General features: G+C 34.9%; 1 protein-coding gene, 1 non-coding gene and 1 pseudogene across 3 annotated transcripts in view; 1 reads left to right on the top strand and 2 right to left on the bottom strand.

Moving 5' to 3' along the window:
• Positions 1 to 14,262, top strand: part of KIAA1328 (KIAA1328 ortholog) — a 354,421-nt gene that overhangs the window by 20,200 nt on the left and 319,959 nt on the right. For both annotated transcript variants that reach the window (XM_044920903.1, XM_021686314.2), the window contains exon 4: positions 3,856 to 3,950. In XM_044920903.1, the coding sequence (XP_044776838.1) occupies positions 3,856 to 3,950 (95 nt within the window). The remainder of the gene's footprint in view (positions 1 to 3,855; positions 3,951 to 14,262) is intronic.
• On the bottom strand, positions 7,307 to 7,413 carry LOC123326727. The gene has a single exon (XR_006541280.1). It is a non-coding gene; the product is annotated as a U6 spliceosomal RNA (small nuclear RNA).
• On the bottom strand, positions 11,188 to 11,270 carry LOC123326719 (annotated as a pseudogene).

Genomic DNA, 14,262 nt, shown 5'->3' with positions numbered 1-14,262 from the left:
TTCATTAAGGTTTTCAAAATGGTAATTATGTCAGTTCAAGTCTTCTGGGAAGTAGGTACTAAGATGAAAGTAAAAATGGAGGAAATTTAGTGAAGGAAAAGCTGACATAGGTTAGAGAATAAAGTGAACAGGAATAGACAAGGAGAGCCTTAGGATTTTATGGCAGGTCTGGCATCTGTGAGAGAAAAAAGCAAGACGAAAAATTGACGAGGAAAAACCTCACACTTCATACTGCCTTGCAGTCAGAAGTAGTGTCTGTCAGGCTAATGGGGAACCCCAGAGCAGATATTGTTCTTTAAGGATGCCATGTCCAACAGAAATGGTTCAGTTCTAGTACCTCTGCCGTTCCCAGTCACTGGCACTGGTGTGAACACCACAGTGGATCTGAAGGCATGGCAGTAGTTAGGTGAGGCTATTAGCCACCTGCACTCTTTGCAGCAGGTTCTCTCTCTCTCTTTTAGAAGCCACATTGTTTTACTTCTCACAGTGAAATCCATTCATCAGGAATTATTGTGGGTATGGTGTTAGTTCATTTTTCCATACTGACAGTCTATTGGTCTGCACTATTTATTGAGAAGACCGTTCTTCTCCCCATTGAATTGCAATGATGCCATTGTAAACCAAGTGGCTGTAGAGGTATATCCTTCCCTTAGTCTGTCATGTGCTTTGGTAATCCCTATCCTGAATTTTGTGTTTATCATTCTTTTTTTTTTTTTTTCCTTAATGTTAGGGGTAGACAAACTTTTTCTGTAAAGGGCCAGTTAATAAATATTTAATGTTTGTGAGCCGTGTGACCTGTCTCAATTACTCAACTCTGCCACTATAGTGTGAAGAACCATATATATGTCAATGTGTAAATGAATGTACATGGCTGTGTTTTAATAAACTTTTACTTAACAAAAATAGGCAGTGAGCCAGATTCGGCTTGCAGTTGTAGTTTACCAACCCTTGTCCAACATAGTCTAAATACATAATTATTTTTTTAAACAATGTTCAGTGTTAAATATATTTCGAACTTTACATAAATAAGCTCATACTATGTGTATTGTATCATTTGCTTTTTTTGCTCAACGTATGTTCATGAGATTTACTTAAATTGTATATAGCTATATGTCATTTCCTTTTTTTATTTATTTATTTGAGAGAGAGAGAGTGGGGGAGGAGCAGAGGGAGAGAATCTTTAAGCAGACTCCCCGCTGAGCATGGAGCCTAATGTGGGGCTCAGTCTCATGATCCATGAGATCATGACCTGAGCCCAAAACAAGAGTTGGGCACTTAACCAACTGAGCCACCTAGGCACCGCATTATATGTCATTTCTTTTCACTTATATTTCAGCCAGTCTAGTCACTTTTTTTTTACTGAGAATATTTAATATAAAGACTTGCTAAATTGGTGCTAGAGAACTGAAAAGGTAAACAGAGAACACCAAGATATCATGTAGGTAGTAACGGCAAGAAACAACTCCCATCTCTAGGGCTAGGAAAACAGCCAGAGCAAGTTGGATTTATTAAATCTTAGATGCTTGGGGGAGGGGCCCTTTAGAGCTGGAACATAGACTTCTGATGATGGGGAACCAGCCTCACTGGTACTGTGGTCCCCGAGGAGACATGCTAACGGCTGGTTCTGCCAGGGCCAGGAAAATTGGAATCTGGAATCTGCTATCCTTGTCAGAGCACACTCTGGCAGGGGTGACACTAGTGGGAACGAGATGTAAATAGGAAGGACTGTGTCTTTTCTTCTTTTTCGGGCAACCTTTGGTCTCCCTCTAGTTCTTCCTATTGGCAGGTTTTAACAGAGAGCCATCTGGCAAAGGAGATGTGAGGTTCCTAAAGTCTGAGGCCCAGCACCACAAAGGAGGGCTGGGAAGGGTGGGTTTGAAGATGAAAATCACTAAGTAACATAACAACCAATACCTACAGAATTCCATTGTATAAATATACTACAGTTTATTCTCTAATTGACAAATATCTGTATTTTCAAGGACGTTCTGTCAAACACAGTGTTGTTGAAATTCTTGCCCATGTGCAAGGGTTTCTCTTGTTTGTTCTTTTACTCACTGCACCACTAAGATGTCTTCTCGTGTGTTTTCAGCAACTTTTCCCATTGCCAAATTGAGTGACTGCTTTCCACATTCTGTGTAGCTTTTTTTGATCATTAGCACTGTTAACCCTGTGCTCTTCTTGAAACATTTTTTCTCCCACAATATTATATCCTTCTGATTCTCTTTTGTCCTTTAATTTATTATCTTGGATTCATAGATGATTTTTTAAAACTAATATTTTTTAACATTAAGGAAAAATCTAAAACATAGAGAAGTATAAAGAAAATAATAAAAATCTAAATATCATCCATTATACCATATGACTAAAGTTTAAATCTTTATATTTTTCGGGGCGCCTGGGTGGCTCAGTCATTGAGCATCTGCCTTCAGCTCAGGTCATGATCCCAGGGTCCTGGAATCAAGCCCCACATCGGGCTCCCTGCTCCGTGGGAAGCCTGCTCCTCCCTCTCCCACTCCCCGTGCTTGTGTTCCCTCTCTCGCTGTCTCTCTGTCAAATAAATAAATAATCTTAAAAAAAAAAAAAATCTTTATATTTTTCTCTGACTTGAGAGCCACACCCATTTTTCCAACTTCCTTCCTAAACATTTCCATATGCCTATCTTCCTAGCATCTTAGGTTGACCATATCCAAAACCAAACTGATTTTATTTTCTTACCATCTCCTTTCTCCCCATTTCCTTTTTCTCTGTGATCTTTCCCATCTATGGCTATCAGTATTTCCAGGACTCATTTTAGAGCTCTTGGTTTGTCTTTGGCTACGTGAAGAAATTGGACTAACCTACTTTGTGGTTGTACAAATGTCTAGGGTTCCTTCCGTTTACATGTTACCTGTAGTTTCCCTGTGACTCGCTGAGTTTCATTGCTTTAAAGACCCCTCTTAATGAAGTTCAAGTACTAGGACAACTTTTTATAGCACAAGAGATAGGCTAGTTCAATGGTTGGGAGCACATACTCTGGATGTGTGCTCGAGTCCTGGTTTTGCTACTTTAACTGCTGTAATCCGAGGAAAGATATCCCCTCACCGTAAACAGAAATAATACCTAATTCATAGCACTGTTGTGCAAATCGGCCAGATTAGTAAGTGTAAAGTACTTATAATGTTCCTGACATGTAGTAAGCATGAGATACGTGTTAGCTATTATTATTACTTTTTGGTCTAGTACCCACTGGAATGCACTTTAGGATATATTGAGAACTTGGAAACTGGTGTCTCTGCTGTCAACCTTAGTGTACTTGTAAGCAGCCTGCGTGCTGTAGTGTAGGAAAAGTTCTCAGTATCCTCCATGAGGTGTTTGTTTTGTGACATTCACCAAGGAAACGTTTCCTTAATAATCCCTAATATTTAAGCAGGGTCATTTCTGCCTATTGTGGTGGTCTTCTCTATGTAAATATTATGATGTCCCCTGCTGGACAGACAGTTCCTTAGCCTGTTTTGAATTCATAGTAAGTTTGAATGAAACAGGTAAAGAGGGCACCTCGGTGGCTCAGTAGGTTAAGCATCTGCCTTTGGCTCAGGTCATGATCCCAGGGTCCTGGGATCAAGCCCTGCATCAGGCTCCCTGCTCAACGGGAGTCTGCTTCTTCCTGTCCTCCCCGCTCATGGTCTATCTGGTTATCTCTGTCTCTCACTCTCAAATAAATAAATCTTAAAAAAAAAAAAGCATACCACCAGAGAAAAGATAATCTGAAAAATTTTACTTCCTGTGCTAATTTTAAGAGATTTCTCAAAGTCTTAAAAATTGTTTTTAGCAAAAGTTAACCAAAAGATTTTGTTTTGTTTTGTTTTGTATTAGAATTTCTGCGGGGGAGGAATAAAGAGTGCGTCGTTGAAGGATTTATGTCTCGAAGACAAAAGACGCATTGCAAATTTAATTAAAGAGCTGGCCAGGTGAGATAAAATCTTATATGAAATGTATTATTATATAAGAGAAAAAACTGTTTTTGCAAATAGAAATTACTATGTTTTGATGTCATTGTATCATTGATCTTATGGAAGCAGAGATTTTTAGGAAAAAGTATTCTGTGGCCTCTGAAAAAGAAAAGTGGGAAAAAAGTAAGAAGGAAAGACCAGAACAAACCACTTTCTAATTTACATTTTCTTGTTTATTTAATTTCCCAAATTATTTGGTGCATATATTTGCAGCAGTCCTCTATTGAAATGGAAAATGTAGAAGCTTAGCTCTGCTGTCGATGTAGGTGTCATAGCAATTACCTTTGGTTTTGTTGTAGATCTGAACAAAAGTAAACATTCATTTTACTGTAGTCCGTTGCAAGAATATCTGTTGTCGTTTTGCTAACTCCTGATGCTTTCAGGATTCAAAATAAGGGATTTTGAATTTTGAGAATAATAGTTCATAGCTATTTGGTTGTACTATTCCATCTTATTAATGGTGTGTGTGAAGCATATCTCTTGGAGTGATTTTTTTGTAAATACACACATCCAGTTTTGGAATCTGAAAATACTTAACAAATGAAGATGTTGATAGAGGAATGTATTAATATAAATTGTAAAAGTCAAATTTAAGGAAAAGCCATACCTAAAAGTTGATTAAAATAGTACTAGTTTTTGTCATTGAATTCCATGTTTGGAAATAGTAGGTCTTTTCCTTCTTTATTTATTTTTAATTAAAAATAGCTATATGAAGTGTTTGAAAATGTATTTCATGTCGAGGCCTTAAAATAATGTTTGTAGAGACTTTTATAAAAAGACTGAAGTTAAAAAATTACCTTACTAAATCATAGAATTACAGTTATAAAGATGACAACAATGATGTTTTGGGGGCTAGGATACAGGGTATGACTATTTCCAAGTACATACCTTAGTCTGAATTTGATATGCCACCTGAGAGAAGCAGTAATTTCTTTCACTAGAATTCTTTGGCTGTTCTAGTCTCTAAGGTAGAGTTTTCATTCCCTTCAATTAGTGTTTTTTGTACTGGGAAAACATTTGTTATTCTCCATACTTGCAGATGATCTTCTCACAAGACTTTTTACCACATAGATGGTATGGATATCCTTACATATGCTTGATGGCTTTGAAAAGCTATTACCATTAGTTTGAATTCATCTATTAATGGTCCTGAGTTGCCATTATTGTCCTCAGTGATCCATTTTATTTCAGTTGCAAGGCTTGGAGAATACCTGAAATATTAGAGCATATTGTTTTGGTTTCAGCAACCTTCTGCTTTCTAGCAAAATGCTGGCTTCTTGGTAGAGATTCAGGGTGTTACTACAAGGTTGGTATTAGTATAGATTTGCTAATATTTCTAGGAACTCCATTATTACTGTATTTACTATTAACATACAGATATATGGGAATAATGTGTTCTTCTTTCCTTGAGTTTGCTAAGTTTCTTCTGTTGGATATTTCAGTCTACTTTTTTCAGCTCACACTTGCCAAACCATTTCTTCACTTTTTTTTTCTTTTACAAGACTCATTTTTATTGAAGTGGGGAAATATAGAACAAAGTTCCATATGCCTCAAACACCGGCAACTAAACATTCCTAGCCTTTATGTTCTTTTACCTCTGGATTTTCACCCTGGTTTCAAATAACTGGTTTCCCGTTGGCATTAAATACAGTCATTTGTCTTTCATCTTGAGAACTACTCCTCAGACCACATATTTCCTTCCAGCTACTACCTTCTTTGTACACCACAAAATAACCTCATTCCTCGAAAGAGTCTATAGATTTTTATTTTCTACTCTGTTACATTTCATTCCCTCCTCAAGCTTATTTATTTATTTGAAAATATACGGAAGTGCAATTTACATATACTAGTATGTATGCATGTTTAAAAATATGTATGCATTTTAAGTGTATATTTCAGTGAGTTTTGGCAAATGTAAGGTCACTTTAAAAAGTTCTTTGAGATCTTTTACAGTCAGCTCCTTCCTCTCTTCTCCATCCCAGACAGCCATTCATGTGATTTCTGTCATTATTGCTTAGTTTTACATGTTCTGACATGCCATGTAAATGGCCATATAGTATGTACCCTCTTCTGTCTGGCTTTTTTCCCCTCAGCAAAATGATTTTGTGTGTGTGGTAAAAAATACGTAACATAAAATTTTTTTTTTTTTTTAAAGATTTTATTTATTTATTTGCGAGAGAGAGAATGAGAGACAGAGAGCATGAGAGGGAGGAGGGTCAGAGGGAGAAGCAGACTCCCCGCCAAGCAGGGAGCCCGATGCGGGACTCCATCCCGGGACTCCAGGATCATGACCTGAGCCGAAGGCAGTTGCTTAACCGACTGAGCCACCCAGGCGCCCCCTGTAACATAAAATTTATCATCTTAACCATTTTTAAGTGTACAGTTCAGTGGTATTAAGTACATTCATATTGTTGTGACATCATCTCCACAGTCCATTTCCAGAACTTTTTATCATTGAAACTCTGTATCCATTAAAAATAACTCCTCACTCTCCCCTCCTTGGTAACCACCATTCTCTGGGTCTCTGTGAATCTGACTATTCTGGATCTTTCACATAAGTGGAATCATAGAGTATTTGTCCTTTTGTATTTGGCTTATTTCAGGGAGTAATGTTTTTGAGATTTTTTTTTTCTTCAATTTGTTGTCTGTAGGAGTAGTTCATTTTTTATTGTTGATTAGTATTCCGTTGTTTGCATATACTTTAGTTTGTTTATTCATCTGTTAAACAGAACTTTGGGTTGTTCAAGTTTTTGCCTTTTATGAATAAAGCCTCTATAATATTCATGTACAAGTGTTTGTGTGGATATGATGTTTTAATTTTTCTTCTGCAAATTCTTTAGGTATAGAATTACTCAGTTCTATGTTAAGTGTATATTTAACTTTAGAAGAAACTGCCAAACTGTTTCCTAATGTTGTATTATTTCACACTCCCACTAGCAACTGATGAGAATGCCATCGTTGAGCATATTCATTAAGTCTTGGTATTGTCATTTCTTTAAATTTTAGCCATTCTAATGAGTATAGTGGTATCTCCCTGTGGAATTTATTTGTGTTTTCCTAAGATTAATGGGATCATTGGCCATTCTTTTAAGTATCTGTTAAAACTTTTTGCCTTTTTTTTTTTTTTTGACCCATCCCTTTCTCTTCTTGCTATTGAGGTGTTCTTTATATATTTTGGATGCAAGTTGTCATATATGTGTTTTTCCCCCCAACCTTGCTTTCTAAATATCCTAATGTTTTATTGTTTTTTTTTTAAGATTTTTACTTTTAAGTAATCTCTACACCCAGCGTGGGGCTTGAACTCACAGCCCTGAAAAAATATGGAATGCTTCACAAATTTGCGTGTCATCCTTGCGCAGGGGCCATGCTAATCGTCTCTGTATTGTTCCAATTTTAGTATATATGCTGCCGAGGTGAGCACTATCTTAATGTTTTCTTTTGTAAAGCAAAATTCATTATTTTGATGAACCTCAATTCATCAATTTTTTTCTTTTGTGGTTCATATCTTTAGTGTTTTATCTAAAAAATATTGCCTATCCCAAGGTAGCAAAGATTTTTTCCTTTGTTAGAAAAGACTACCCTTTCTGCAGAATTACCTCTGCCTCATTGTCAAAAACCTTGCATGGTCTTTCCCTGGGCTTTTCATTCCATTCCACTGATCTTTGTGTTGCCCTTAGGCCAATACCAAACTGACTTGATTACTGTAATTTTACAATAAGTCTTGAAATCAGGTAAATCTTACAGCTTTGCTCTTTTTGAAAACTGTTTTGGCTTTTTGAGGTCCTTTGCATTTCACTATAAATTTTAGAATTAGCATGTTAATTTTTAAAGGAAAGTTGCCTCTTAGAATTTTGTTTGGGATGTATTGAATTTGTAGATCAACTTGAGGAAAATTGACATCTTCACATTATTGAGTCTTTCGGTTGGTGATATGTCGTATTTCTCCATTTATTTAGATTATCTTAAATTTTTTTTCTGTAGTGAATTATAGTTTTCATGGTACAAGTTATAAAATATGCACATGTGTTATTCTTAAGTATTTTATGTTTTTTGTTACTATTGTAAGTGGCATGATTTAAAATTTTTATTATACATTTTTAAATTTTATTTCATTTCTCATATGGTAAAACAATTTTTTTTAATATTGGCTTGATGTCTGACTTTTTAAATTTACTTGTTATAATAGTTTTTTTTGGCAGAATACTCTGGATTTTCAATATACAGTAATGATCATGTCATCTACAAATAAAAACAATTTTATTTTTTCCTTTCTAATTTGCAGATACTTTGTTTCTTTTTCTTGCCCTTTTGCATTGGCTAGGATCTCTGCTACAATGTTGAACGAAAGTGGATGTCTTTGCCTTCTTGTTTCTGAAATTAAGTCTTTCACCATCAAGTACAATGTAAGCTGTAGGTTGTTTATAGATGTTCTTTATCAGGTTGAGGAAATTTATTTTTGTTCCTAGTTTGCTGAGAGTTGTTTTTCTTAAATCATAAATAGGAGTAGAACTTTGTCAAATGACTTTTCTTTATTATACTAATAATATGATTTGCTTCTTTTTTCTCTGTTAATGTAGTAAATTATATTGATTGGTTTTTGAATGTTTAATTTACCTCGCATTCCTAGCTTAACACCACTTGGATATGGTGGGTTTTGGTTTTTTTTTTAGTATGTTGCTGATTTTAATTTGCTAATATTTTTGTTAAGGAATTTTGTTTCATGAGAAATACTTCTAGTATTCATGAAATATCTTTGTGCATTTTTAGTTTATTTTTTAAATTATGGTAAAATACATATAAACATATAATTTATGATCTTAACCATTTTTTAAGTGTACAGGTCAGTAATGTTAAACGCATTCACATTGTTGTTCAACCAGTCTCCAGAATTCTTTTCATCTTGCAAAACTCAAACTCAGTGCCTATTAAAATTCTCCATTCCCCCTCTATCAGCTCCTGATAATCACCATTCTCCTTTCTCCATCTGTGAATGTTACTTTTCTAGTACCTCATATAAGTGGAATCATTGTGTTATACCATAATGCGATAAAATACCTCTAACATAAAACTAAACACTAATGACAGTATACTCACAGTGTTGCATAACCACCTAGTTCGAGAATATTTTCACCCCAAACGAAACTGTACTCATTAAGCGGTTGCTCCCCATTCTCCCTTTCCTCTCAATCCCTGACAACAGCTAATCTGTTTTGGTCTGTACCCGTTTGCTGACTCTCAGTATTTCATGTAATTGGAATCATATAGTACATGGCCCTTCTATCTGACTTCTTTCACTTAGTATAATATTTTCAAGGTTGGCTGAAAAATATCTTATTGTATGGATAACACCACATTTTCTTTATCCATTCATTTGTTGATGGGCATTTGGGTTTCCACCTTTTAGTGATTGTAAGTAGTGCTGATTTGAATATTCATGTGCAAGTTTTTGTCTGAACACCTGTTTCAGTTATTTTGGATATATATACCCTGTAGCAGAATTGTGAGATCTTATGGTAATTCTTTGTAGAGCGTTTTAAGGAATTGCCAAACTGTTTTTCACAATAGCTGAACTACTTCCCATTCCTACGAACAATATATGAGGATTTCAATTGTCTCCACATTCTCACCAGCAATAATTATAATCCATTTTTTTGGTGATAGCCATCCTTGTTATCTTATTTGTGGTTTTGTTTATATTTCCCTAGTGGCTAATGATATTAAGCATGCGTTTAATGGCCATTTGTATATCTTCTTTGGGGAAATGTCTGTTCAAGTCCTTTGCCCATATTTTAATTGGGTTGTTTGTTTTTTCATTGTTGTAATAGTTCTTTAGATATTCTAGATACTATATACCAATAACATATATATGATTTGCAAATAATGTCTCCCATTGTGTGATTGGTTTTTCACTTTCTTGATTGTGTCCTTTGAAGCCCAAAAGATTTTACTATTGATGAAGTCTAAATTCTCTATTTTTCTCTTGTCAGTTATGCTTTTGGTGTCATATCTAAGAAACTACTGCAGTATCAAAAGTCATGAAGATTTAACCCTATGTTTTCTTCTATGAGTCTTATGGTTTTAGCTCTTAGATTTGGGTCTTTGGTCCATATTGATTTAATTTCTGTATATGATGAGGGATAGTGGTTCAACTTCATTTTTTTTTTTTTTTTTTTTTTTTTTTTTTTTTTTGGGAGGGAGAAAAAAAATGGGGGGGGATAGGGTCAGAGGACGAAGCAGACCCCCCGGGGAGCGGGGAGCCCAAGGGGGGACTCGATCCAGGGACCCCAGGTTATTTACCTGGGCCGAAGGGAGTTGCTTAACCAAATGGGCCCCCCGGGCGCCCTTTTTTTTTTTTTTTGCATGTGGAAATCCATTTGTCCCAGCACTATTTGTTGAAGAGACTGTTATTTTCCCATTTAATGGTCTTGGCACCATTGTCAAAAATTGATTGACCAGAAATATTTGGGTTTATTTCTGGACTCTCAGTATTTTTCATTGATCTGTATGTCTATTCTAATGCCAATACCACACTGTTTTGATTAGTGTATCTTATTAGCATGAAATACAAGACCTCCAACTTTGTTTTTCCTTTTGAAGATTGTTTGAGCTGTTCTGGTCCCTTGCAATTCCATATGAATTATGAGATCAGCTTTTCTGCCTCTGAAAAAAAAGCAGTTGGGATTTTGATAGGATTACATTAAATCTGTAGATCACTTGGGGGAATATTGCCATATTTAAGTGTTCCGGTCCATGAACATGAAATGTCTTTCAGTATTTAGGTCTTCTTTAATTTCTTTAGCAATGTTTCAATGTACAAGTCTTTCACGTTTTTGGATGAATTTATTTCCAAGAATTTTTTTTTTTTATGTTCTTGTAATTAGAATTGTTTTCTTAATATTCTTTTCAGATTGTTTGTTACTGGTGTATAGAAATACAGAAGATTTTTGTATGTTAATCTTACACCCTGAAACTTTGTTACATTTGTTTATCAGCTCTAATAGTTTTTTTGTGGATTCTGTATGGATTTTCTATATATAGTATCATGTCATCTGCAAAGATGGTTCTACTTCTTTTCCAGTTTGGATGCTTCTTATTTGTTTTTCCTCTGGCTTGAAGTTCCAGCACATTGTTGAATGGAGTGGTAGAAGCAGGCATCCTTGTCTTGTTCTTGAACTTAGTGGGAAAGCTTTCAGTTTTTTATCAATGAGATAAGTTTTCAATTAGCAATCGCGCCTCGGATAAACCTCATTGGCTACGATACTGCCACTGCGCAAAGCTTATCAATGAGATAAGATGGCAGCTGTTAGTTTTTCATAAATTCCCTTTCCCATGTTAAAGAAGTTTCCTTTTTTCCCAGTTTGAGTGTTGGGGATTTTTTCAAAAGTTTTTTCTGTGTCAATTGATACGATCACATATTTTTGTTGGTTTGTCAAATGTGTGTTGATTGATTTTCTTATGTTAAACCATCCTTGTATTTTTGGGATAAATACCAATTGGTCATATTTTATAATCCCTTTTAATACGTTTTTGGATTTAGTTTGTTGGCATTTTTTTTGAGGATTTTTGAATCTGTATTCATGAGGGATCTTGGTCTGTAGTTTTATTTTCTCAGTTTCTTTGGCTTAGGTATCAGGTATTACTGGACTCATAGGATGAGCTAGGGAGTATTCCCTTTTCTTAGGTTCTTTGGAAGAGTTTGAGAAGGATTGGTGTTAATTCTTCATTAAATATTTGGTAGAAAAATAAATTGGTAGAATTCATCCATGAAGCTATCTGGTTCTTAGATTGTCTTTGTAGGCGGTTTTTGATTACTGTTTAAATCTCCTTATGTGTTGTAGATCTATTTAGATTTTTCCATTTGTTCTTGAGTCAGTGTTGGTAATTTTTGTGTTTTTAGGAATGTTTATTTTATATAGGTTATCCAATGTCTAAGACATATAATTTTTGTACTATTCTCTTAGAATCCTTTTTATTTGTGTATAGTTAGTAGTAATGTCCCACTTTAATTTCTGATTTTATTTACATCATCTTTCATTTATCAGTCTAAGCTAAAGATTTTTAAATTTTGTTGATCTTTTCAAAGAACCAACTTTTGGTTTTATAGATTCTCTATTTTCTTTCTATTGTCTATTTCACTTATCTTTGCTCTATATTATTTTCTCCCTTTTGCAAGGTTTGGGTTTTAGTTTCTAGTCCTTAAGGTATAAAGTTACTGACTTGAAATCTCTCTGGTTTTCTAATGTAGGCATTTATGCCATAAATATCCCTATGAGTACTGCTTTTGCTGTACCCCATAGATTTTGATATGTTGTGTTGCATTCATCTTAAAGTACTTTCTAATTTTCCTTGATTTTTTTCTTTGATTCATTTGTTTAAGAGTGTGTTGTTTGATTTCCATGTATTTATGAATTTTCACTTTTCTTACCCTTAATGATTTTGAATTTTAGTCCATTGCAGTGGAAAAGATACTTTGCATGCTTTCAGTCTCTTTAAATATATTGAGAGTTGTTTTGTGAGCTTATATATGATTTATCCTGGAGAAAATTCCATGTGCACTTGAGAAGAATGTTGATTCAGCTGTTGTTTGGTGGAGTGTTCTATATATGTCTTTTTTTTTTTTTTTTTTTTAAAGATTTTATTTATTTATTCGACAGAGACAGAGACAGCGAGAGCAGGAACACAGCAGGGAGAGTGGGAGGGTGAGAAGCAGGCTTCCTGCTGAGCAGGGAGCCCGATGTGGGACTCGATCCCAGGAGCCTGGGATCATGACCTGAGCCGAAGGCAGACGCTTAACGACTGAGCCACCCAGGCACCCTCTATATATGTCTTTTAAGTCTAGTTGGCTTACAGTGTTGTTCAAGTCCCCCCTTTTTTATTGATGATCTTGCATCTAGATGTCCTATTTCTTATTGATAGTTGGTTATTGAAGTCTCCAACTATTATTGAACTATATTTCTCTTCACTTGTGTCAGTGCTTTCTTCATATTTTGGGGGACTTTGTTGTTTGGTGGGTTTATTTTTATAATTTTAATACATTCTTGAAGAATTGACCCTTTTTATCAATACATGACATCTCTTTGTCTTGTAACATTTTTTGTATTGAAATCTATTTTGTCTGATATTAGTATAGCCAACCAGCTCCCTTTTGGTTACTATTTAAGTGATATTTGCATAAAATACCTTTTTCCATATTTTAGCTTTCAATTTTTGGGTCTTTTAATTCAAATTGAGTCTCTAACAAGCAACATATATTAGAATGTGGGTTTTTAAAAAAAAATCCATTTTCCTAATCTCTTTCACTGGTGAACATAACCCATATATATTTAAAGTAATTTCTTATCACAGTACCATTTTGCTGTTATGTATGTATGTATATTTTATATATATAAAAGATATATGAAAGATACATATAAAAGATATATATATGTGAAAGATATATATATATGAAAAAGGCTTTTTTTTTTTTTTTTTAGTTTTCTAGTTACTCCAGTAATGCTATCTTTTTTTGTTTGATTTTGTGTGTGTGTGTGCACACCATTTTGATTGGGTCCTTGTTTCTTTTTTTTTGTAAAATTTTTTTTTTTAATTTTTTTTTTTAAGATTTTATTTATTTATTTGAGAGAGAGAATGAGAGAGAGTACATGAGAGGGGGGAGGGTCAGAGGGAGAAGCAGACTCCCTGCCGAGCAGGGAGCCCGATGCGGGACTCGATCCCGGGACTCCAGGATCATGACCTGAGCCGAAGGCAGTCGCTTAACCAACTGAGCCACTCAGGCGCCCTTTTTTTGTAAAATTTTTAGTTATTTTCTTAATTGTTACCCTGGGGAATACAGTTAACACCCTAAATTTATAACAGTTTAATTTGAATTCATACCAACTTAGTTTCAGTTGTGTATAAAAATTCTGTCTCTGTACAGCTGTGTTCCCCAATCTTTGAGTTGTTATTTTTACCAATTACATCTTTATGCATTATGTGCTTGTGGGCGAAATTGTGACCCCACCAAATTCATATTGAAATGCTAACCCCCAGTTCCTGAGAGTGTGACTGTATTTGAAGGTGGGGGCTTTGAAAGTGGTTATTAAGGTAAAAGAAGGTCACATCAGATTGGAAACTTACACATTTCATTTCGTAGTTTTGTCAATTTTTGCCTTACGTATTTTATCCTGTGGTTACTAGTTGTGCTGAATGCACTCATTTTCCTGTTTTTTTTTAAATTATTTTATTTTTTAAAATATTTATTCGAGAGAGCGCATGCAGGTGCGCGAGCATG

Source organism: Neomonachus schauinslandi, chromosome 14 (genome assembly GCF_002201575.2).
Source record: "Neomonachus schauinslandi chromosome 14, ASM220157v2, whole genome shotgun sequence".
NCBI classification, from domain to species: Eukaryota; Metazoa; Chordata; class Mammalia; order Carnivora; family Phocidae; genus Neomonachus; species Neomonachus schauinslandi.
Note: the sequence above shows the minus strand (reverse complement) of the source record. Positions and strands in the feature narration are given on the sequence as shown.